This window comes from Betta splendens, chromosome 22, assembly GCF_900634795.4.
Source record: "Betta splendens chromosome 22, fBetSpl5.4, whole genome shotgun sequence".
Classification (NCBI taxonomy): Eukaryota; Metazoa; Chordata; class Actinopteri; order Anabantiformes; family Osphronemidae; genus Betta; species Betta splendens.
Genome location: NC_040900.2, coordinates 4,979,847 through 5,006,453, shown reverse-complemented (window position 1 = coordinate 5,006,453; position 26,607 = coordinate 4,979,847). Strand labels below are relative to the sequence as shown.

Genomic DNA, 26,607 nt, shown 5'->3' with positions numbered 1-26,607 from the left:
GTCTTCTCTGAGGCCCACCCACGACGCCCTTCTCCTGCTGACCTCAGTCATATGCATTATTCACCTTCGGAAACGTGGCGGTCCTTGTAACGTTCTCACCCCCCTCACCCCCGACCCCCCCCCCCCCCCCCCTTTACACGCTCCCGGAGGAGATGCACCCATAATTCTCCTGGTCTCACTTCAGCTCCTTCGCCTCTCCACAACCCTCCTCAATGAAATATTTAGCCGGCGTAGATTGAGAAGCGAGCGTCCCCCCGCGTCCTACCTCCCCCCTCCTCCTCACCCACCCCGTGTCCTGCTGTTCTTCTGCACCCGCGCTTTACGCACAGAGGCAACGGGGACGTGGAACGAGGCGATGAGCCTCTAAAACATTAAGGCTCCTGCCCCTCGAGTGGCCCTGTCAAACATGATAAAATCTCAGCCCGCGCTATGGAGACAGCTGCAGTGATGGCTTGCCACTGTCTAGTGTAAAATCTGTCCTAGATAGATGCTTTGTGGATAACGATGCTTACACTCATCCTTTCTGTTCCATTGTTTGCAATGGCGCCGATGCTACTCAGCGGGCTACACGCGCCCTCAGGATGCACAATGACGCCGCCACGTATTTTCTGAGATCTACAAACCCGAGCCTGAAATCCAAATCACCCTGCCGCTGTTTAGCGTTAGTCAACGTCCCGTTGGTCAGGATGTTGTCGTGAGGGTGATGTCAGGAAATGCTGGAAATATAAATATACTTTTCTGCACAAATTCAACATTGTGACAATTAAGATACTGCACTGTTTCTATGTTGAGGAATACTAATGGAATATTTTCCCAGTTTTAGCTGCACTGCGTGCGAGTGTCTGAGCTGAGAATTGGAGCTTGTGTTCGGAGCACAGTTTGGCCCCTGTGGGGTCACAGTGGCTCCCGTGTGTTTTGTTCTTACAGCCTCTGTTCCCCCCAGCCCTGTTATTCTGGGTAGCGATAGGTCATCTGCCCCTCAGACACCAGCATCCTCAGATGCTGAGATTATAGCCACATGAAGTCCCTGAATCATGCACTGTGAAGCACGTTATTGCAGGTCTGTCAATGTGTTCCTTTTATATGAAGTAGATGTGTTGATTTTACTGAGAACCAGCTACAGCATGTTACAAATGGTTCCCTCATTGACGTTTATATAAAAACATATGGAGATGTTTCACTTTGGCAGAACAGTCTCTGGATGATGGATGATCCTTTTATTTTCATTTACACAAGCCGCATTAAAACACGTGCTATAGTGTAATTTAAGTCTCATTTTTGAAGACTGAGGCATGTGACACATGACGCCGGCTCATATGTTCCCTTCTCTATTTCTGGTGGTCGCTATTCCCCAGACAGAGGAGGACAAGCTGCTGTGTGAAGAACTGACCCGCGTGCAATAACACTCCTGTCCCTCACCCTCCACACGCGTCCACAACGAGCCCGCGTGGTCACACGACGCCTCGCCCTCCCTGGAAAAGCTCCGAAAAGCAGGCTTCCGTCACCTGAGCCCACACGCGCGGAGAGACGGAGCTAACGGCTGCTGTGGAGCGGCTGCCAAATGACAGGATGCGCAGCTCCGACTTGAGGAGCGAGTTAAAGAGTGAAGCACATTTGCAGAAGGTTATGGACGATCACGCAATTTAGACTTGAACTCTCTTGACTCCATAAAAGATGCTCTCAACCTGAGAATGGTGTGTGTGTGTGTGTGTGTGTGTGTGTGTGTGTGTGTGTGTGTGTGTGTGTGTGTGTGTGTGTGTGTGTGTGTGTGTGTGTGTGTGTGTGTGCGTGTGCGTGTGTGTGTGTCACCTTTACTTGAGCATCTCCTGATGTTTTTAACGCCAGCACTCCATCAAAAAGCGGATGCACACAGTAATTAAGCCAGATAGACTGCAGACGTCCTCACCAACAGGACGCCTCTCTGGTTGTAGGGGTATAAACGACGGGTGATTTACACCGAGTGGCCTCCTACGTCTGTGTTTGTGAGCTTCTCTTCCTGTGCGTGTAAATAGGCATCTGCATTCCCACATGGCTGCGTGTGTGTTTGTAGCACCCAGGGCAGCAGTCACTGCATGGTGGGCTTTTATTAAAGAGTTGTAATGAGTGAGCGCCATCATGAGCCAGCTCGCCTATTGATTACCTATAAAGAGCACTCAGTGGAGCCGCGCTGTGATCCATAGATAATGCTTTGCACATCCAGGCTCATATTAGTCTGCGTTTCGGCTCTGTGTCACCGCTCACGTCTCAGATTTTGTCGAGCAATTCAAATTGATGTGATGTGACTCATTTGCCTGTTTTCCAGGATCTCAGCCAATCGAAGCCCCTTTAATCGGCATCAAACCCTGAGGTATCTAACAATGGTACACGTAGTCATCACATGCCCTAAAGAGAACACGCTGAACCTGTATTAACCATGTGCTACTCAGACTTTGGTCGTAGTAATAATGAATAAGGTAAAAAATATGAATAATTGGGTTCCTTCAATTTAATTTAGTCAAAGTGGTAATAAAGTTATATTAAAATCAAATTGCAATAAAGTAAAATAGTCTGGACTTACTGTTGTTACCACACCAATAAAACAGACATGACAGACATGTACAGCATTTGCTAAAAACTAATATATTTTATTGCTACTCTAATAATTTGTGGGTTTAAACAAACGCATAATAAATAGTTCTGAGCCAGTGTCAGTGATGAGTCAGCAGTTCTGTGTGTCCAAAGGTAATTCAAAATGTCGTTTCTGTTTCATTATATATGATTAAAATAGCTGCACGTCAGCTATAATAGAATGCTGCATACAGTAATAATTCTCTGAGGCAGTAGTTTATATAAGACATTTGTTATATCCAGTATTAGTACTTTAAACTTAAACAGCAAAGGTGTTCTTCACTTCCATTTAATCAACTTGGGCTTTTTAAATAGCATCAAATGTTCAAACTGTCGCAGGTCTGTTGGTTCTTTGCATTTGATAAATGCACAAATAATGATTATGGCCACACTACTCCGCCATGAATATGATCTGTATTTACCACTCACTAGAGCAATATATGAGTCTGACTATTTATTCTGTGTGTGATATTGAATGAGCAAACACCACATGGGAGTGATATTGCACTTAGCCTCAGTGTAAACTGGGAAGGATCTGTAGATGTTTTTGGAATAATGGCATTGTCAGCTGAAATCATATCGGCCCTGCTTGTTCTATCGGATATTAGTTGAACCATGCTCCACAGCTGATCTGCAGCCAGATTGTGTTATTGTCTATTATTGATTATCATTTGATGATGTTCACACTCACGTGTCAGAACCGGTGCTTATCACCTATAGGCTGGTGTGTGCGAGGCTGCATGTATGACGGAGCGTTCTGGTTCTGGAGGAGCTCTGTCCTACAGCATTACACAGCTAATGCCCTATAATGTGCTCTAATCAGAACACGTCCACTGCTGCTTTATTGCCAAATACAATATGTCACATAAACAAGGGCTGGAACCACTGACAAGGAATCGTACCTCTGTGATATACGACAGCGCTAAAATGGAATGCACACATACATGACCTCCCACCATCGGAGAGATTCTAAAGCCGGCTGGCTAAGGTCACGCTGAGTTACGCTGGCATTGAATCCACTATAGCTGCCATTATATCACGCTGGTGATGGGAAAGCGCTGCAGCAGCCCTGGGATTGGACAGAATACATACATATATGTAAGTACAGGCAGACGCTCAGGGCCCCTGGAGGCTGAAGAGCCGGTGGAGGGATGGAGGAGTCACCCCATCACTACTGATACATGTGGGTCGACACACGAGACAATGGCCCCTTGAAAACGCACGCACACACACACGCGCGCACACACACATGCACACACTCGCCTCAGACAGTTCATTTCAATGCAAATAAGAGTTCTCCGCTCTTGTGGGAGGAAAGCTCGGCAGGCTGCATTTTCTCTTCTCTATCATATAGAGCATCTAGATTGTATAGTGAGTTCTCGGGCGGAACCAAGCAGTCGTGAGTACATAGAGCACATCGCTTGCTTGAACTGATTTATTGAGTTTTATGTTAAGTACCAGACAGCTCCTGCTCTGGCTGCTCGCATCCGCGCTTTGTTTATGTTGGGAGATGTCACGATCGCAGTGAGTGAATGCTTTTAAATTGTCTTAGATGTGCAGTGGGCTTTAATTGTGTAGCATTATGCAGCTTCTGTGTTCTTCCGCTGACATGTAATCCTCTCCGCAGCGCTCGCGGCGTTGCAGGCGACGCTCCTCCGTCCTCCCAGTGGGCCTTTGTCCTTAAAAGAATGGAGGCTCCTCACTTCATCAGATAGATTACAGCCAATTAAATGTGTCCGTTATCACCCATTAATTACCGCCACCACTTCTGCCAGAAATAGGCCTGACCAAGCAACAGCTCTAGACGTGAAATTGACCCAAATACATCAAGATGAGTTTCCATTTTTTACCTCCTTAATCAGCTCTCATCAACAAAGGCCTATCATTGAACCCAATCATCCCCATTGATTCCCAGCGAGACGTTCATTGCTGGGTTATCGAGCATACACACAGTGTGTTTATGTACACATACTGTACATATTGCATACACACACACACACCCACCTGCACTGAAGCCTGTGTGTAGCTGTGTCCTGCTGTGCGTGCATGTGCTTTCTGCACGTGGTGGGTTATTTGAGGTCGGCGCTGATGGAGTGGGCTCCCTGAGAGACAGGCAGCGGCCCTGAAGGATTGACACTGTGACACCTCTCTCCGTCAGCCTGATTAGTCACCTCTTTAATGTTGCAGCCCATTTTAAAGCGCTTATGTGGAAGACAGGCTGACACTTGCTAGCTGAATAGAGCTGATTGAGATGAATGCGAAATCTCAAAGCGCATGAACAATATAATACCAAGCACTTTCTGCTAACCGGAGTCAAATAGCACCACTTTTTTCTAACTACTGTGTTGTTGAATGTGGTGCAGATGTGTTTGAGTGTGTGTAAGTATGCGTCTCCTTTTGGTCTTTTAGAAGCATTACATGCAGGGGTTTTAGGAAGCAAGATTACGTTAAAGGACTTTTTTCCTCCAGCCTCTCTTATACTTTCTCTTTCGTTACAAGCTCAGGGAGGTCGGCGGCTGCCCTCTAACCCTGGAATCAGGCATTAGAGGAACAGCCTGACAATTAGTCCGCTACGGCCTCAGTGGGACAGGATCAGAGTAACGAGACAGGCAAAGAGCAGAGAAGAGGAAGAACACGAGTTCAAGATGTGTTCAGGGAACCTTTCATCAGTATATGTAGAGTTGGACATTGTTAGACACCTGTTTACAGTCAGTTTTGTATCGGTAAATTTTCAATATTAGCATGTACTGAAAAAGAGGTCTTTTCAGGAAGGTTTACTACTGTAACATGTTATTTATTATTATTTATTAAAAACCCAGTCCCAACAAAAATAATTGCAGCAATGTGACTACACATTCATTTCTTATTTATGATTTTGGGAAACTTAGGTAAATGTTGTTTTGAAGGTTTAGACACATAAAACAGTAGAAGTAGAAGAAGTCACGATGATGTGTTATGGATACACCTCATTCCTAAATCCTAGGAGGTGGAGAAGAAGCTGAGGGTAAGTGAAAAAGTGGAAACTTTCAATCTCCTGCTGTACACGGAGAAGCGCATCATTGAAAAGTAACTGTGTGTGTGTGTGTGTGTGTGTGTGTGTGTGTGTGTTCGTGTGTGGACGTGCACGTGTCTGTGCAATCAAACTTCTTGCAGCTCCGTTAGCTCCATGGTTGTAGAAAACATTTTACCAGATCAAAGCTTTTACCCCTCCCGAGGCCCAGGCACCAGCCGGCTTCCTCACACACACACACACACACACACACACACACACACACACACACACACACACACACACACACACACACACACACACACGCACACAGCCATCCGAGCGTACCGCCTCCTCCAGCCTCTCCCCCGCACATCTCTGGGGTTCGTGCAGCACTGAAGTCTCCCAAACACTGCGCTTGAAACCGAGCGCCACCAGGTTCTGAGATAAGTCGCACACGGTTGAAGCCCCTCAGCGCTCGTCTCCCGCGCAGCCGCCGCCGCAGCGCTGGAGTGCTATCGGCTTGACCGCGGCAGCCGCGGTCCCCTCCCTATCTCTCCTCCCCTCCCCCCAGGTGCTCTTTGACAGAAATAATTGAGGTAGGGAGGTGGTGGGAGGTTAATGAAGCACTCCCAACACACTGCTGACCTTTCCCCAGCCCCTGCGCAAATCATCGCAGCACAGTTTTTTGGACATTTTTAAATGAAAGCCTTTAAATAATTTATCTAACTATAGTTCCCGGAAGGCCCTTCATTAGAGATTGGCCGTGACATTTCCCTCCTCCCCACAGCCTCTCATACTCATTGCCTCACATCCAGTCCAAGAATATCACTGTCGGTTTCTTATGCCTTTGTCTCCCTTTTGGTGTCATCTCCGTCTTAGTGTCTCTCTCTCTCTCTCTCTCTCTCTCTCTCTCTCTCTCTCTCTCTCTCCTCCATCGCTGTGACATTAGCCACATTGAAGGCCGAGACCCGTGGTGTGTTTAACGCATGGCTTCGAATGACGGATGGACAGATGTAACGTTGCCAGGTCGGAGAGAAGCCCATTTGATTGTTAAAAAGCGTTACAGTCCCATCGACTGCAGGGCACCAGCGCTGATAACTCATCCGCCGGAGCACTAAACTGTACGCTGGCAGTGTTTGCTCCACTTTTATTACCTCTGTTCCATTCGCGTTCTCATCAAGAATAAAAACTGCTTCCATGTTGCGGTAGTATGACTGGGACGCTTCCACTTCCTGCAAAGGATGGAAAATAATGGCGTCTAAAGAGAAAAGCGCCCTCGACCTCAATGATTCCTCGTCATTAGTACATTGCTGCAGAAAAATACTGTGCTGATACTAATAGATGTCAAAGCCATTATGGCGGTGATGTGCTCAGCATATCGGGAGCTCAGCCAGTCAGAGGATCATCCTTGCTCTTCATAGATCCCCTGCTTTGAAGCACAGCTCAGTCTCGTGCCTCTTTCTGTTTAGATTACCCAGCATTCCGTTGAGCTGATGATAGGTCCTCGTTCAATTCCCTAAATGTTGCAGAACAGTGTGTTCTGCAACCGCGTAACTCCATAACAGCCTGAATCTGTTTCTACGGCTCCACAGCTGCCAACTGGTGATCCAGTCCTGCAAAGGTCTCGCATGCAACATATTCCTTGGCGCTGGCTTCTCATGAAAAGCAGAGCTCAGTTGAATGTGCTTGTTTTTACCTTAACTCAAAACGCCTGCCTGTATATTGCAGGAGTCTGAGGACTTTGTACATTTTCACGTCTGCATTTCCTGGATTTGATTTGATTCTTGGGCTCAGAATCAAACCGTTTCTAACTTCACTGTACCTCCACAGGAACCGGGACAAAATATTGACTTGTTTCATGCCTTCTTGATTGTGATGAAGACAGATTTGTGCGGCATTAGACAAGGCGGGGGTGGGGAAAGGGTGACAAGAGAGATTCAATTACCGTGGAGGAAATCGGAGCTAACAAATCCCTGTGCTAACAGATGGACTTATGAGCACGCCTGTGCAAACATAAATCTGAGACAACACCACAACGTGGCCTTTGTGGAGCGGCGCACGCGCGTGAAAGGCGGAACAGCCCACATAGGATGTGTGGACGCAAGAGTGCTGTCATTTCACCAGAGTGCAATTCATGAGGCCCATTTTCCTGATGATACAGAGAAAAATGAAACATGACAACTGCTTGAGTTATACAGTGTTGATATTAGTGGGTATGTTATTAGATCCAGTGTATGAGGCGCTGCAGAAGCAGCCTCCCGGGGGAAACGCAGGAGTGGGGCAATATCCACTTGTCTCAGACACTTTTATAACTTGAACAGCTTCTGTATGTACAATAGGGAGTCTTCAAACGTTGTAGTCTAGACCTCTAATAGGAGCGATTTAACCTCTGCTGCAGATGCAACCAAACCATAACACTGCCTGTTTTCACTGATGCACCAGCTCATCCCAATCGTCACTGGACAGCAGTCGCCAACACCAATTATTTATAAATCACATGTCAGCTACTTTATTATCACTTAAAGTTGTGCAGCTGCCACATTAAGAGATCATGTCCATTCATCCATCTTGCGTTTCCTCTTTTTAATTTTTATTCACGGATGAAAAATGTTTTAAATGTGTCGTGTCACCCACATCAATCGATCACCCACAAACATACTTCACCGATGGAATTAATTATGCCAGGCGCCACTTCTTCATTGTTATCTTTCACTTGCATTGAACTTTTTTCTGTAATTCACTCCCCATGACCATTTTACCATGTGGCATCAGCACCATGAATCCTGAGCCCACTCCATTTATCAGAGAGAATCTTTACTGCACTAATAAATCTTTTTCGTCTTCGCCACCACCTCCACCTCCACCCTCACCCTTCCTCTGCCTCCCTGTATGAGAAGTTCCTAACACCTGGAAACAAGGACAGATTTATAGCTTGGTGTGCGACGGAGGCAGGTATGTTTTACAGTGTGCGTTGTAGGGGATGAGTTGTGTGCAGGATTAGTTTTCATGGCAACAGAAAGGACTGATTGTCTGCTTGTCTGTTACCTTGTGCTGCAGTGGACGTAGGCAGAGGTAATAGGGAAGGACCGCTTCATTACCTCTCAGGGTCCGGGGCCAGGGTCTGTCTGTGGGTGTCTGTGTTGCTCACCTTGGGAGACTGCTGCTCTCACTCTTCTTCGCTTTATGTCCTGTCTTTTCTGCTTTCTTTGCCCGTGAAGGCCAGAATTGCACTGGCGCTTAAATAATATAAATATCCAAATAATAAGTGAGTCATTTAAGTATAAAAACCTGTAGGAGAAATAATCTGTGTGTTTACTTTGCCTCGACAGTTTAACAGTGTCAGTTCAAGTGGTTACAATAGTTTAGATGGCGCCTGTCAGAATAAAAGCAGGTGCAGTTGCCCTTTTAACCTGTTCTAATTAGCTTGGAGTCGTAAGTCACTGGTGAAAACCCACAAGAAATGAAGTGTATGCTGTCAGTGCTCTGCAACAACAATGGCTTCTATTAATATTGTTTTAAAAGTGCCGTTTCCAGCTCCTCTAAATCAGTATTTCCTGCAGCTGCATCATTCTGTTTCATTTCCTGCGTCCTGTGCCGCTTTTCTAGTTTCAGCAGGTTACGCTGGTTTCCAGACGGAACAAAGGGCGAGGTGCTCCGCCGCTGTGGCTTCAGGCGCCCGCTCGGTCCCAGGCATTCGCCTTCCGTTTTGTCTCCTGGCTGAACACACGAGCATCACATTGACTGGATGAGGTCTGTGCCACCGCATCGAACACAGGAAATAGATGTCGGTGATGTCATCAAACACAAACCTCTCACTTCTAAAGGCACCTAGAAAGCTCGTACCAGTTGCCCGCTAATGCTGAGGACGGTGACAGGCAGGATTATGATTGTGGAGCCTAATCCTGTCGCCACCTCCACTTTCTGTGCGTCGCTACTTTGCCAGAACTAATTGCGGAGCTGCTGAGCGGCGACAGGTGCTGTGCGGCTGCCTCATCCCGTCCACTGCGAGCGGATCGCGCGATGGTCTGAACTTTTAATAAACCCCTCGCTCCCTCTCCGCTTCCGCCGCCTTATTATTCCGCCCGTGTCTGCTCGCCGCGAGTTAAGTGTTTGTGCACGTGTACGCGCGCTCGTATTTGCCTCCGTCTGCATCTCCCTCTCCTGATAACGTATCCCGTGCCTTCCTGCTGCTCGTACACTTGGCACAGTCACATCCTTACTTAATTCTTTTATGTAATTGTTGCCAGCCACAGTAATGATTTACTTTTTCTGCCGTCTGATGTAAAGTGTGCTAATCCCTTCATGAGAGGAGAGGGTGAGGCTGAATTTGTCCGCGAGTGTCTGTTAATGAATCGGGCTTGTATCATCGGTATGCACAATGTGTTATTGTTTAATGTGTGTGTTTTGTCTGGGAGCGAGGCTAATTTCTACCCTGCTAGGGTCCTGGAGGACTTAGCTGCTTTTGACCTGATAAGCTCATTAGAATTCCGCACTAATTACAACAGGCCCTGTTTGGCTGTCACCAAATGAGCACAACAGGCCCCAGACTGCAGTGGCCTGAGAGCGAGAGGGAAAGTTTGGTAAGAAAGGAAAGACGGAGTTCAGCTGCAGAGGAGGAGCAGATTTATTATGACTCATGTAACGAGACGCAGAAATTACAGATCGCGAATCATGCGACATTAAAGCGCAGGAAGGAAGACGGTGACAAGGGAAAGAGGTGGAGACGCACGGGGGGTGAGATTGTAAATTAGCCAGGCTGCTGTAGAGCTTTCTCTGACTCGTCGAGGCTAAACTGAGGGCAGCAGGGAGTGGGGCCCGATATGTCAGAATCTCCTTGGCAACCAATCCTTCAGCCGCCCAGCCGCCCACACACACACACACACACGCTGGCACACACACACACACACACACACACACACACACACACACACACACACACACACACACACACACACACACACATGCACATGCACACGCACCCACACACACACACAAATGCAGGCACACACACATGCACACGCACACACATGCACGCACACACATGCACACGCACACACACACACATGCACACGCACACACATGCACGCACACACATGCACACGCACACACACACACACATGCGCACACACATGCGCACACACACACACACACACACACACACACACACACACACACACACACACACACACACACACACACACACACACACACACACACACACAAACATGTGCGGCACCCTGTTGAGCCGGGGCCAGTGTGTTGTTTGCATCATGGCCCTGATTAAATCTAAGGCAGGCCCAGAAAATGTAGAGCAGGGTCTCCCTTCTTGTTCCCTTCTATCCTTTATCCCCCCCCCCCCCCCCCCCTCTCTCTCTCTCTCTCCCTCGCTCGCTCACTCAGCCTTTTATACATGATCATCTTGGTTCTCTGTGCATGTGGACAAATGTTTGCATTAACACATTTGTTTGTGTGAGCGGGGGCTGCACTCACCAGGGACCCGTCTCCTCTGACCTCTATTATTCCTTTCCATTTGCTGTTTCCACAGAATGTAAAAGGGAATTATTAGAGTGTGTTGATTTGGTGTCTGTGTCAATACGAAGCGTCCCTCTAATCCCACTGTAGAGCCGCAGTCATCCAGTGGCTCTGCTCTGCCACGGTCCAAAGTCACCAGAGCCAGAGGCCTCGCTCATCAAGCAGACCTTCCTAATTGGCATCAAACTGGCCTCAAGGTCACATCATGTCTTTGTTTTTGCGTGTGTGTGTCCCTTGTTCCTTTGCGCTCAGGCGTGACGTGTGTTTGCATTGGATGCGTAGTTTACTCGCGGGCGCGTTGCGTGGCGCCCCTGGGCAGCAGCTGGTGGGTGGGCAGCGCAGGGATGAGTGGCTTAGCCGCTGGCTTACATCTGCACCCTGGGACCAGTAACCGCCGGCGCCAGGCGTCCCTGGCACCAGTTTTATCCCGGGTCCTCCACAGGCCGAGTCCCTCTGGAAATGTGCAGGACTGCATATGTGCACACAAATGTCTGTTTGCGTGTCAAGTCTGGTTTGTGCGCTGATGAAATTGCGGAGCCACGCGTCAGGGGCTGTATTGAATTTGTGATTAGCTTGGTGTGTACGTTTCACCACATCAGCAGCACGTTGTCCCAGCGGAGGTTGGAGCCGTGTGGCCCCAAACGCATCAAACTCAGGCTCCCTTTTTTTTCAGGGCTCTGTCCTCCACGCGCTCCAGACTGGGACGTGCTCTCCTGGCATTTACCCAAACACCCTCAACCCTTTGTCCGTCCTTGTTTCTCTCTCTCTCTCTCTCTCTGTCGCTGCCCATCCCTCACTCTCATCCCTCCCTCTTAATTTGAGAAACAGCAGAGGGATCGATTGGTGGTCGCAGCCTCTCATCTCCCTGCCCTTCTTGAATTTATTATTCTCTCAAACGCTCACACACTGATGGTCCCCTGGAGGGCTGGGCTGTACTAACACACACACACACACACACACACACACACACACACACACACACACACACATTGAAAGAATGCATTCCAGAGCCTCTCACCTCTACCTTACCCATCACATGGGAACGTCACACCCTTACCCTAAACCTGGGTCTAACCTGAACCTTAAAGCAACCCTCAAAGTCACGAGGACCGCCCACAAAATGTCCTCACAGTGTCAACACGCACGCACACACATGTCAGACGTTGATGCATTATCACACCACCGCACAAGCACACACAATAACAGGCCCAGTGTCAACTCATACATTATGGATACGCACAGACTGAAGCAATATGTGTCCACACGTGCGCATGAATTTAAACAAACGGGGACACGGAGACGGGAAGGAGCAGGGGGACACGCGCTGCACGTGTGCCGGTAACAGTTGGTCTCTTATGCAGAGCAGCGGCGAAGGCTCAGCCTCAGCCTCAGCCTCAGCACAGGAGCCTGGTGATGAGATGGGAGGTCAGGACTAAGTAGACGTAAAGAGACGAAGGGCTGCCGCTCGTTGGAAATGTTAAATCTCTAAATTCAGGGAAATAAGTGTGATAATTTTAGAGATTCAGTTCCGGTCAAAATTTCTGATAAATAATTTTCATTATTATTCTTGTCTGTAATTCTAGTGCCCAAATATGCATCACAGCCCAGTTTCACAGAGGAGTAAAAACAGAATTTAGTCTGAATCGCCTTTAACAGCCTGACCTTTGACCCTGTTGTTTCATTCGTGTAATTTCCTCATGTGGGAAATAAAGGTTGATGTAAAGGCAGCTGTGATGGCGTCATGTTGAAGTCATCCTAGCGAGGCGTGAGTGCCTCCTCCCTGTTGGCTCGTTACGCAGCGTGACGCGTGACGTGTGTGATGCGATATTCATTGAGAACGCGTTGCTCATCTCTGGGAGGCTCCTTCACCGGCGGAATCTGTGGAACCTCCTGTTTACGACTCTGCTTTGACTAAAACCACAGCTTCCCGTTTACGCGTGGCCACAAATCGCCCGTCGAACCCGGGGTTGTCCGCGTTGAAGGAGGGTCTGATGGCGAGAGCTGGACCTGTAGGCTGGAAGTGAAAATGAAGACATTTTAATGTCGCTCTGGATTTCTGCCCGTCGTTAGAGAAAAGCACGTTCTAATCTTTTTGAGTCCGGCGCCGTCGTCCCCCTGGAAAAAAATTAAATCTGAAAATTGCTGCTCTATGAAGGTCCCAAAATGTTTCATTAGCTGTTTAAATTGCTGCGGCTGAGTGATGTTCCTTATAGTTAACACTGACCATCTTGACTTTACTTCAGGTCCAGGAGCTGATAGCTGCTTTTCATCAGCTAAAGTCTCCCTCAGATGTCGAGCTTCTCAGATGTTCAGTCTGATGAGGAACTAAGGTGAATTGAAGCAGATAAGAAAATGCGTTGCCTGTGTTGTATTTTGCAGCATAACTTATTCTTGTGAAAATTCTGAGGTTGAGTGAAATCTGCCTTTGTGTTGAGTTCGTCCAAAAGTCTGCTTATTGAACACAGACTCATATCTGCAGCATATGAACACTTCAAAGCTAATGTTTCCCTAAATGTTACAGAGTTTCACCTGCCGTCAGGCTTGCGCCGTTTGTAGTTTATGAAACAACCACAAACATTGTAATCTCATTGTTGCGTAAAAATCTTATCATGAAACAACAGCAAACAAAAACATCATTTAAGGACTGAAAGAAGTAAAACACAAAAGATTAGCAGACCGTTCAGGCACAAACAATCCTGTGAAAAGGGTTTTAAAAGATTAGGCTCACGCTGCACATGACTCTCACTAGCCTTCTGTGGTTGGTGTATTAGCTGGGTCTTGCTTGTGAATTGCAAATCTCCGTCTCGCAGCAAAAAGGAAATAAATAAACAAATGGGAGATCTTTTGATTTCTTATCGCCATCTTGAATTTTTCAGAAGTCGGCCGTCAAAAAGTGAGGACGTGCTTTTGTTTATTCAAAGCTGCCTTTGAAAAGTATCATGAGAAGAAGATGAGAAGAAGTGATTTGTTTGATAGCAACACACACACACACACACACACACTGCACAACACAAGCTCATATCACACTGTGCCCAAGGATGGCAGGCGTTCACTTTAAAAAGACTGTTATGGAAAGCCCCATTACAGTGCAGAAGGTTTCAACCTCAATTATATGGAGAATATATAGTAGTCAGGTCGCTAATGAAAATGGAGGAGAGTGTCGACTCCTGCAAACAGCTTTCTGTGAAAGATGGGGAAGTAATCTATTCTCTTTACGAGGAGCAGTACTTTTCCCCCTCTGATTGCCACAGCTTTAATGAAGAGCTTACATACCTGAGGGGAATGATTCCAGAGGAACATATTGAATGTGGCTCTAAAATGGAAGTCAGGAAAGCGGGTCTGCGCGTTATGTGTGCGTCTAGTTGTGTGTCTTTGTTACAACCCGCTTTGACGTCTCTACGCGGCGCCAGTGTGGAAACATTGCAGCGAGCGCAGAGGACCTGAACACTGGCAGACTACACACACACACACACACACACACACACACACACACACACTGGATATGCAATCAGACCCAAACACGTGACCGAGCACTGCAAAGTGAAAGAATGCCTGCATACACACATGAACGCTTTGACACCTTATGCTTACGTGTGTGTGTGTGTGTGTGTGTGTGTGTGTGTGTGTGTGTGTGTGTGTGTGTGTGTGTGTGTGTGTGTGTGTGTTTGTCTAGACGTGCCCAGTCAAATAGAACCATGGGCGCACATCATGGACACACAAGCTTGTCAACGTGTTGACGTGCTCTATTTCATCCTGCCACAGAACCCAAAACAGCGCAAAACAGCCCAGTGGAAAACACAAGAACCAAACACATTTTACAGTAAAATCAAGAGTTTTCATTTATTCATGTACAAACATTATCATTTCATACACTATCAAATTTATTAAAAACGCATTTGTGATGCTATTAGTCATTGTCATATTATATTATAGAAACATACGTTATATACGTTACGTATATATGCTTTGTGGGCTTCATAAAGATGTTTGTGTTGCGTTAACAAGCTTTCATTAGAGACAAGGAGGAAGAGCTTATGGAAATATTATTAAATGTATATTTACTTAAACTCACTCTCTTAAAGTGGGAAAATTAGCTTGATTATGTGGGTAAAATGTGTTCTTAGCGTGCTTATTTATTTACTCTTCAGATTTTCACTGTTTACCAGAGCTTGTTGAGTGAAACCGACTCTAATCTTGGGCACTAAGTAAGAGTTTCTGCAGACAATGGGCAATCAGTGTTGTTTACATTGCCGCTCTCCTGCAATCGAATCCAATCAAGCGTGCCTGTTTACCGTTGGTCAGAAAAGCAGGCTGGGTTTGTTAATCATTAGTTATAAATATTGGTGTTGGTAAAATTGACTGACAGAAAACTCGGGCTCAGTCTAGACTCCTGGAAAAAAAAACGCGAGCCATGCTTGGAATGAAAAGAGAAAACTCTAGTAACTCAGGTCGGAGCTGTGAAAGATCACGCCGGGGTTAATGCACTAAGCCAGAGGGATATAAAGACAAAGAGACAGACAGGAAGCGGGAGAGGGAGAAATAAGTTTTCATTTAAAGGGTTGGGCTGCAGACTGGGGGACGGGCGGCGACGCGAGGCTGACCCCGGGAAGGAGCGCAGCAGCGGAGGTCACCGAGGCCCATCCGGGCCGGGCCGGGCCGGCAGCGCCCTCGTAAGCAGCTGTTGTCCACATTCACCTCCTTCCTTCCAGCAGGCGGCTCAGTTCTGGTTTATGTAACGACTGCGAATCTCGGGCATCGCGGTGCCTGCTGTTGACCAACGGAGGCCGAGTGCTGCTTTATTGCAAACACTGAGGTCAAATGAAGTTGACTCAGTGCGACGTTCCCTCCAAGGCTGAGCCGGCGACAGCGTCGGCGAGAGTCCCTGAGAGTCCCCCCCCCCCCCCCCACTGGGGCCAGAGCTGTGTGGCTGCTCAGCTCTAATTAGGCCCATCTCAGGACCCCCCCTTGATTCAGCTCCCCCCTCCTTCCTGTATGCCTGCCAGACCTGGGTCGGGGCTCGCTGTGCACACGACGGGGGAAAGCGGAGCCTTTTCCTCGGATCAGACTGGGAATCTGTCCTCCTCTGCTCAGAATGCAGACGCAGGTGGGAGACAGACGCGACGCGGGGCTGAATCAGAACCAGGCAGAGTGACAGCCGCTCTGCGCTCAGACGGAGGGGACGCCTGTGAAGAGATGTGAGGCGGCGTGTTAATCCTCCAGCCGCAGCATTTCCTCTGTGGATCGGTGTGCGTTTGAACTTTTCGGGGGGGGGGGGGGTCGGTGTAGCGGAGCGATCGGCCACTCTGTAAATGTCAGTGGATCTGAACAGGCCGAGCACGGACGGCCTCGCTCCGTCGCCTGCCACTCACCCGCCCTCCGCTCCGCCTGTAGCCCGTGTCTGTGCTGCTTATTGGCTCCGTCCTCCATCTCCTGCCCTCTCCCACACGTTTATTATTGTGTTTTACCTTTGCCTTCACCATCGCCTGCAGGAAAATAGCACGTCTTCTAACAGGCGAGGCTGGTTGAGACTCTGTGTTTCTCTGAGTCTCTGTTGGATCCGCTAGCAACCTCTTCATCATACATGGCCTATTCAGGCGCCTCTGTTTTATTCCCTGCTAATTTATGAACCTACCTTTATTTTGCTTTGCTGGTAATTAGATTTTTTTTCCCCTCCTGTAGTTGTTTTATTTCATTCCTCAAAACCCTTCTGCAATTTCCTTGGGAATTATCAGGGGAGGTTTTCCTTCATTTAATTTGTACGGAAATTAATTTGTCAATGTGAGAAATGGGATACTTGCTAATCTGGTTAGGCCAGCGCTCGTCCCTCCCCCTGCTCACAACAGGCCCACTATAACTCAGGAACGCTCAGGAGTCAGGACGGAAGACAGGCAGGTTTGGGTTTTAAATTAAATAATAAAAAACAGAGAACAGGCCCAGAAAAGGGGAGAGAAACAGAAGGGAAGAGTATTAAAATCAGAATGCCGAGAGGCGGTGTCACAAAATGGCTGCCGTTATTGAGCAAGGCACGCTGGGCACCTTCTCTACTCTTTGTCCTGATCTCACTTAGTTGCAATGGAATGCACACAGAAGTCATAGTAAGACGTTAATGCATTGCCGATTGTTTCAGCATCGCAGGGCGTTGAAGACAGCGTCACACTCTGCTTTGTGGTGAAATGAGATGCTGATGCCTTCACCATTAGACATAGATTCATGCCAAGCCGAGCAGCCAAGTGGCTCCACGGGACTCTGGCCGAGCAGGAAGCCTTCAAAAAGGGCCTTTTTTCACAAAGTTCCCGCCGAGAAGCGAAGTCACAAAGTTGTTGAGAGCACTTGTTTATTCAATATGTATGGAAATGTATATGCACGGCGGCGCATCCGAGCGTGAGCGTGTCCCTTCCCTCTCGGCCATCTCGTCTCTGGACTCGGGCAGACTCTGGGGCTGTTGTGTGTTTCTCTGAGATACGGACGTGCGGCCGCCCACTCCACGCGTTCCTCTGTAGTTCGCCTTCCACTCCTGGACGTTGAACAAATTGATTCGAGTGTTGATTATGCAGGGGGCACGTTTCCCCGTTCCGACCGGCTCCTCTCCACCCTCTACTCCAACTTTGCCGCATGCATCTGCGTCTCTCTCTCTCTCTCGCTCGCTCGCTCGCTCGCTCGCTCACACCCATCTCCAGCTGCTGCTCCGCAGGACACCGCAGAAATGGGCCCGTGGGCCGTGTAGTTCAAGGCTCTGTGTCGAGACTGATTGCACTGTAGCAGATCAGCGGTGTAACCTTTCTCCCCAGGGGGCCTGAGGCAGCGCTCTGGCACGGCTGAGCGTCAGAGATACGGAGACAGAGAGGATCCATAAGTAACAGAATCACTATCTTTGTTTGGAGCAGACAAACGCTCAGGCTGCTAATTTCTCAGATTGCTGTGGGTGTAGTTTGAAGGAAGTGTTGAAGCTTCTGGCCTATTGATGTTTTTTAGCAGAATGTGTTTTGACACTGAAAAACACTTTCTTTCCTTGTGTTTAACTTCACAGAAACGCATTAACATATCTGGACCTGTTTTATCCGACTTTGAAATAGAATAAAACAAACCGCTGTAGGGAAAGAAGCTCTGACTGCACAAAACCAATATGTGTGATAATAATGAATATTAAAGACACGCCAACTCATTTGTTATTCGTATGAATGATGTTTGTGGGAAGAATATCAAACTTTGAAAACAATGATTCATCTTTTTTAAAAATTCCCAGACATTTTAATAGGTGATCAGCTTAATGATGGACAAATTACTAAGACCACAACAAACGAGTTTGAATGATAGCTCACTGTGTTTTAGCTTACCTGAAGGTCCGGTATGCCATGTAGACATAATTGTGAACCCAAGGTAATGTTTCATCAAATACATGAGTAAGAAAAAGCAAAAATCGTAACAATATTTCAACTTTTAGCTTGAAAAATTACTCCAACGATTAATCAAAGCTATTCCGCACATTACACATTCACAGACTTATTGTTTCAGCTGCAGCTGCATAAACAGTGTGCACTGAAGGAAAAAGAACAATTTAGGTGAAAGTCAGCCTCAAATCAATAACTGAAGCTCAGAGTGGAGTTGGGAGACGACGAACAAAACTAGATTATCACGATGACAGAATATCTACTCCCTCAACTTGACTACGCTTCCAGCTGAGCTGTGCCTGCAGAGTCGGAGCCACAGTATGAAAAGTGCTGGACAGCGATAGGAACTAACAACAAGCAGGCTGTTGCTCTTGGGACGTCAGCAGCAGTCACTTAAACACAACACCAGGTATTAACGAGTAAAGAACGTCGCACCTTAATGAGCCACAGTTTGTTCAAATCAAAGTGTGACTGGTGGCTAATTATGGTTGACTCCTCCTCCTTGTTCTCATAAGACCGCAGTAATTCAGTGACTTTATAGCAGTCATGCTGCGCTTTGCCTCAGTCTCCAACATCCCAGTCAAGGCATGAAACATAGATCAAGAGGAAAGTCTGAGCGAGGAGAGGGTGTGTATTATGTGAGTCTGTGGTTGATTGCTCTGAAACCGAGTGGAGTGTGGGGGAGGAATAGCTTTGGTGAACTCACTAATATGTCTGATGTATTTCCTCCACTTGTATGTCTGCAGCCTCTAATACAAAAGCTCCTGGAGATCAGAACAATCAGAACAAGCTAACCTGAGGTCCAAATCCATCCAGGAAGCCCAGATGCAGCTGCTGGGTCCCCTTTGACCTTTGCTCCTTCAGTGTGTGTGTGTGTGCGTGTGTGTGTGTGTGTGTGTGTGTGTGTGTGTGTGTGTGTGTGTGTGTGTGTGTGTGTGTGTGTGTGTGTGTGTGTGTGTGTGTGTGTGCATACCAATCAGCATGTGCATGACTTTTATTGTCCTCCAGCACTATGCTGTAATCAGGTAAGCCCCGCGGCGGCGTAATCTCAGTCAGATGCTATGAAGCACCAGCTAACTCCTCTGCCGCTCTCCTTGTGTTTTTCATCTCTCTTCTCCCCTCTTTTTCCTCCTCAGCAGCCTCCAGGCGCTCTAATCTGCCTCCCCCCTCTGACTCACCTTCCTCTCCCTCCTGTAGCGCCCCTCTGGCACACTCTGTCACCACATCACCAGCGCCGAGCCTGGGCCGTTCTCTCAGGTAGTCTAGTTTCTGGGAGAAATAAGATCTGTGTGTGTGTGTGTGTGTGTGTGTGTGTGTGTGTGTGTGTGTGTGTGTGTGTGTGTGTGTGTGTGTGTGTGTGTGTGTGTGTTAACCAACTTTCAACCAACTAACTCTCGAACATAAAGAGATGAATCAGTCATTTGTTATAATTTGTAATTAATTGCAGCTGTGACTTTTGATTGAAGATGTGACATGGTTGTGATGGACGTTTCTGTTGATGTTGCCTAGCAACAGGTTTGCAAATTAAAAAGGCTTTATCTTAAGTACACCACAGTGTAGAATATCACTTGTTTGAAAGCAGCTAGATGCTGAGAAGTGGAGGAGGACACGAGGCAGGTAATAGACTTTTGAAAAGCTTGTAGAACAAATCAGAGTCTGTACATAAGACTCTGTACACACGCTGCCTGTAAATAATTAAAAATAATAAACCTTCATTGGTGTTTGTCTGCGCAGACGAAACAGGAAGGTTGTTTTTCTATTTGACTATTTCCAAACGCACGCACACACACGTCTGTCCTGTATGTGTTTAGATTGGAAATGAGAGCTCTCAGTAAGTGTTTGCCCAGGTGTCTGTTTGGCTGATAGATGATTTAGTGGGTGATTGTGTGACATTCCTCTGTGGTCTCAGCTGGATGCAGCAGAGACGATAGCGAGTGGAGGCGAGCGCTGATGGAGGATGCACACACACACACACACACACACACACACACACACACACACACACACACACACACACACACACACACACACACACACACACAGTGGCAGGCCTTAACGCACCCACAGGTTAACGCGCTGCAGGTTGCATGGGACCACAGGGAGGTGAGTGCGGTGCTGAGTCGCCGGTGCTGAGTCGCCGGTGCTGAGTCGCCGGTGCTGAGTCGCTGGTGCTGAGTCGCCCTGTAAGCCGCGGGGCAGCAGAGTCTTCCTCCACCACTAAGTCCGCGACTGATCTCATTTCTCCACAGATGGACTCCTAACACACTCCCATCAGGGCACACATATATATTTCCTCCATTTCTTTTTCTCACACACTTCTGCACCAGCGCCCTCTCCTCCTTCTCCGTCTCCCACTCTCTTTCTATTTTATTTCTCCTTTTGCTTGCTTGTCTTTATTATCCACCCTCCTGTTCTCTCACACACTCTATTTTTCTCCGTCTCTGCTTTTTAACCCTCTGCTCTGTCCCATCTCTGCTCCATTCCAACCCTCACACCTTTACCCTCTCCTCCTTTGATCAATCCTGGCCAACAGGTGCTGTAAATTGTGTCCCCTGGCAACCCGGCCTCCGCCGCCGCCTCGTCCTCCCGCGTGCCTTCCTTCCCCGCCCTCCCTCCACCCGCGCACCCCCCTCACCCCACGTCCCTCCAGCTCTTGCCCCAGATTGTCAGCGAAGCAAAACTGGCCCTGCCCGGAAGCCCATCATTCATCTCCCCCCCGTCCTGTCACACCGGCGGCTCGGCTGCTCTCAGACAAATAGCATCACGGCAGATAATACAGCCGCAGCCAGAAAAGAGCCAAATAAATGGTCCCTCCTCTGCCGACCTAATGGTCTTGCTTTCCACTTGACCAGGGGACAGCGCTGAGCCGGGGGACTACATGGACACAAACATCAGCCCCTAATGAGGGGAAAACCTATAAGCTTCAACAAGCCGTGGCATGCATGCATCACACTCACACACCTTATGAATAAAACCTATCCACTGCCAGCGCGTCCCCAGACAAATGCACTGTTTGTCCAGGGATACGTTTATTGTGTGGAAATTACATTGTGATGTATGAATGTGACAGGAGGGCCTCGGTTGTGGGACTACGGTACATACCAATGACATCATTCACATCTCAGAGCCCCGATCAAATGACACATCCACGCAGACGCGCGGCGCCCGGTCCGAATGTGCTTTTCTTTAAATGTCCTGACGGTTTAAAGCAGTTGTATGAAACGGAACAAAGCAAAATGCTAATCGCTGAGCGTTTCCTTCATCTGGTGCTACATCATGTGCACGTTCTCAACAGGGCGCGGGAAGCGACTGCATAATAAAAGGAACACGAGCGTTGCTTTTGAAAACACGGCGCATAATCGCGTTTCATTCCTGCTTCCCACCTGAGGTGACATTTGTCATGGTGCCTGGTTATCGTTTCCTCCTGTTTAGTCAAATTTACCAGGTGCTTTTTTTAAGCATCACATCCGGCTAATATGTTGCACAGGCAAATGCCAGATTAGTCATTTCTTTGTATTTTTAAAAATGAAGTGGAAGCAGAGCCGGTTGTTTGAAGCGCGTTCCATTGTTCCGTCACGTCTGTTCAGACTCACAACGTGCTGAATGGTGAATTGGCAAAGTAATGGAGTGATACCAGCGATCACACAAAACCATGACGCTCGTCCGTTTTCATTCTTAACTTTGATCGCTTGGGAAAACCCAAATCATGGGAGCGCGGGGCTTTGGTGGCACCGTGGGCACGCGGTGCCGCCAGAACTGCTGACGCCCCCCCCCCCTGTCCCCCCGTCTCCCCCGTCTCCGCCTGAGCGGCCGCGTCCTTTCTCCTTGATGGCGGCCGCTATTGTCGTCTCCTCTCCTCCAGCGTAATGAGTCAGTGTGTGATGTTGGACGGCCGCTGACAGCGTGTCCTGTGACTCACATCAGGCTGGTGCTGATGTCCCAGAACCCCCCGCTGCCTCCCTCTCTCCCAACCCGGTGCCTCTCACTCCTCCCCCCAGTGGTTCTGGCTTCCACTCATACTAAACAAACGTAGACTTGGCCACATTTGACCGTTGGTTTCTGATAATCAGGTTGGACATTCCACTGACGCCTCATGTTTCACATGAATCCATCTCTGTGCTGATGTGAGGTCTGCTCACGACAGACACCTCCCTTTCCTTTATGTAAATACCACACTTAAAGACCGCCCCGTAAAGGGCCCGGGCGCTCGTAAACGCCGACGGACCCTCGGGGCGTCTTCCTGTAAAGCGCCGGCTGTTTATGGATGCCTGGACCTGCATCCGTCCCTTCTCTGTCCTCCGAAGGAAGGAAAAAGCAAGAGGTCCCTCAAGCAGGAGGCGTTTTACGTGGAGCCCTGCACTAAAGAGGGTGAAGTGCTGTTGGTTTGCTGCGGGTTTTCCGTCCACAGTGTGTGTGTGAAAGCTCAGTCGGAGTCCTTATTTGTCTGTCTGGGAGCGTGTCCTCTGCAGCGGGGACCTACTTGATGCTGTGAGTGAGGGCCGATATGGAGGAAACGTTGGCCTCTCGCTTCTATTAGCGTTTGGCTGGACGTGCCTCCGCTCCGCGTCCCCCGAGGCCTCGCTGTCCCCGAAGGCAGACGCTCCCCGACGGCTCCTGCTCTGAATGCAGACACGCAGCACGTCTGCTTGGTGCCATTGTCATTGTTGGACAAAAGTTCCCTTAATCACGCCGGTGCCCCCAACACAATGTGATTTAGTAGCTCTGCGCATCCATAGGCACGCACTCCAGCCAATCGCATTAAAGAGATAAATAACCCGGCTAATAAAAGTGTTGTGTGGGCCGAATGGCCCCTGGAATGCTCATCGTCCATTTGGTGCAGTAAGCAACAAGGGGGGGGGGGGGTATCGGCGGAGGGGTAGGGCTTTTAGTGGAAGGATTTTTAGGGGTGATATTGTGATTGGTGGTGGAGGTGATGTCATGTCATCCATCTTAGCGAGCCACTTCATTAGGCTAATGGAAGGGCTGGACCGCTCACGGTTCGTTCCTGTACAAGATTGTGCGTGTGTGTGTGTGTGTGTGTGTGTGTGTGTGTGTGTGTGTGTGTGTGTGTGTGTGTGTGTGTGTGTGTGTGTGTGTGTGTGTGTGTGTGTGTGCGCGTTCGTCCTCTCACTGATGGCAGCTTCCAAGGCTAAAGTGGTTATGAAGACTAAAGTGATTTTATTAGCCGGGCACAGAGCCCATCACTGTGTGTGTGTGTGTGTGTGTGTGTGTGTGTGTGTGTGTGTGTGTGTGTGTGTGTGTGTGTGTGTGTGTGTGTGTGTGTGTGTGTGTGTGTGTGTGTGTGTGGTAACAGCACTGTTTTTGGGGACACGGAGCGTCTGCAGCACCTTTTCCTTCTGATGTTTGAACTACAATCACATTCGTCCAATGACTTGCAGGAGCGTGAGAACACTCACTGCACTTTAGGTTAATATCAGCGATAGACTTTGATTTGTCGCCGTCTTAAATTAGGACGTTCAAATGTTCCTCCAGTGACGAGTGAAGGGGACAAATGGAGCCGCTCTCTGAATTTACTGCGCCGCGCGGCCTCGTCCGTCCCTGTCACTCGTCCTCTTCTTTTCTCTTCATGTCACTTCTCACCTTAAACATACATGATTTCCTGTGTGGAGACCTGCTGCCTTCACAGTGCCATTCCATTGTTGTCCAGGTTATTCAGCTGCCACCAGTGAGCTATGTCACATCCAGCTGCCATTTCTCAAGGAAAGTAAATATAAAATGCTTTCTCACTGTTGGTTCCGAGGGTCACGGCTCCGCTCATTTTCACTGTTTTCACATTTATATTTTATTTGTGACAGACATTAATTTGACATCTCCACATTCTCCCGTCTGAACAACCCACGATTTTCATTTCCTGTTTCCAGACATTTACGCGTTTTCTTTGATAAAGTTTGATGGTGTGACGAAGTGACGGATGTTGGAGTCCTGTCAAACCTCAGCTGTCGGCGGATGTTTGTTTGCCGTGTTTAACAAGATACAACATTATTAGCGGACTTGATTTTCTGACGCAAGCGCTGAGCCCCAGGTTACATCAGGCCGGGTGCTGAGGGAGCGTCTGGGTTTTGTTTGTGCAGCTTCTCGTCCTGACTGCGGCCTGTGTGACTCGCACTGATTGCGCCGTGTAGCAGTTTCCCAGGGCTCCACTGCAGCGCCCCTGCGTTATGCACAGCGGGGCTTTGCATTTCAAAGTGCGGCGCTCGGCTGGCTCGCGTCCAGGCGTGCACGCTGCACACTGGTGGCCTTTAGCGCCCGTCCCTGGTGCACATTGATTTTGTGCCTACCCAGCAGCCCACTGCTAACCTTGAGGTAAGCTGGCGTAATGAGATCGCATCTGACGGCATTGACTCACACCTGACAGCGCTGACACTTCCCTCCCAGCCAGGGAGAGACGGGAGAGGCTCGGCCTTTCGTGCTGCACTGTACCATCAGCGTCTCTGAGTCTTAATTCCCCTTTAGCATTTATGTATTTAGGCTCTAATACGTTTTTTTAATTGGAAGTAATAAATGAATTGTTATCTAAGAACAAGCAGCAGCAGTTTCAGGTCACGCGCGTTTGTTCCACGTCCTGCATCTGCCAGAATCCGTCTTTGTTTGAGCGTTGCGGAGTTCTATTGTTAGCCCAACATGCTTAATTTATTTAAAACACCACTTAGGAGCAGAATGGCTCATCATCAGAGTGTTTTTCCTCTGGATGCGGCGCTGCACTGGGCACCGCATCCAGCAGCAGCCTTCTGATCACTTCAAGCTCCTCTGAGCGTCGTGTCTGTATGAAAACCTCAGTACAGCAGGGCTGCAAGGCTCATCTTGCACACACACACACCCACAAGCACACACACACGCAGACGTCCGCGTTTGCACCCTGAACAATGTTAAATCAAATTGGAAAATAATTAAAGAGAAGCGCACATCGAAAGCATCAGTGTGATAAACGTGTGACTCTAACCTGAGATGACTCCTCCCTGACCCGACCTGTGACAAGCATACTGAGGCAGATTTACAGATGCGAGTATCAGGCTGCAGATGGAGGAGATGGCACCGGGATAACCATTATCTGAGAGGTGGTAATTGAAACAATAATGAACATGGTAACAGCTCGGAAAATAGCATTGATCCATCATCTAAGATGAGTCCTCTTTGTGCATTAAAGCCGTGACTAAATGGCGCGAGCTGATGCTGCTCTCGGTCACGGCTGGGTCTGGTTCGCTAATTTAGAAGAAGAGATGAGCACGAGGGCTTCTCCTCCTCCCAGCAGGGCTTTGGACCTCTCCCCCGTCCTGCAGACAGGTTCAAGCAGAGGCACAGCAGAGATTTAGGCGGAAGTGTCGAATTGGATTTCAATTCTTGTTTCCGCATGTACAGACGCAGGCCGCTAAGCCGGCGGAAGTGAGATCAATAGGACTCTAACAGCTTCGGCCCCCGTGCGGCTCAGAGGCTTCCCCCTAACAGGTTGTGTCTTTGTCTCAACCTTGTCTACGCATTCCTCTGGTCGGTTTTTTTCCGAGGTGCAGCCTGACCTTGGCACATTTTCCTCCGCTCAGCATACTGCTCTGCTGATGTCCAGCTTTCAGCAGGTTGAATGGCAGTGGGCTTCACATAGCCTATAGACCGGCCGCCGCTGGGCCGAGTGAACACACGGAAAATGAGATCGCTGACCTACAGCAAAGGTTAGACTTCAGTAAGCATGAGCAGTCCGATGATGGCCGGGGTGGGAGTGGTGGGTTTAATAAACTGCAGTCAGCCATAAGCCTGTTGTTTGATACCTGTGTGTGTGTGTGTGTGTGTGTGTGTGTGTGTGTGTGTGTGTGTGTGTGTGTGTGTGTGTGTGTGTGTGTGTGTGTGTGTGTGCGCGCGCGCGCGTGCGTGCGCGTGTGGCTGCAGCTCTTATTGAGCCTAAATGTGTTGAACTAAAACGCTGTGTTGATTACACACAAAGCAACAGAGTAGGAATGAGCCCAGCTACAACTGTGTGTGTGTGTGTGTGTGTGTGTGTGTGTGTGTGTGTGTGTGTGTGTGTGTGTGTGTGTGTGTGTGTGTGTGTGTGTGTGTGTGTGTGTGTGTGTGTGCGTAACT

General features: G+C 48.5%; 1 protein-coding gene across 6 annotated transcripts in view; it reads left to right on the top strand.

Annotated features, from left to right (window-relative positions):
• pacrg (PARK2 co-regulated) overlaps nucleotides 1-26,607 on the top strand; it is a 90,596-nt gene that overhangs the window by 59,809 nt on the left and 4,180 nt on the right. The window contains exons 5-6 of one of the 6 annotated variants that reach the window (XM_055505823.1): nucleotides 13,375-13,461; nucleotides 19,266-19,483. The exons of 2 other annotated variants lie outside the window; for them this stretch is intronic. In XM_055505823.1, coding sequence (XP_055361798.1) covers nucleotides 13,375-13,460 — 86 coding nt within the window. In that variant the 3' untranslated portion in view covers nucleotide 13,461; nucleotides 19,266-19,483. Of the gene's footprint in view, nucleotides 1-5,106; nucleotides 5,261-9,205; nucleotides 9,350-13,374; nucleotides 13,462-19,265; nucleotides 19,484-26,607 lie in introns of those variants that run through there. 3 more of the 6 variants (XM_029139714.3, XM_029139717.3, XM_029139718.3) reach the window with 3 other exon arrangements.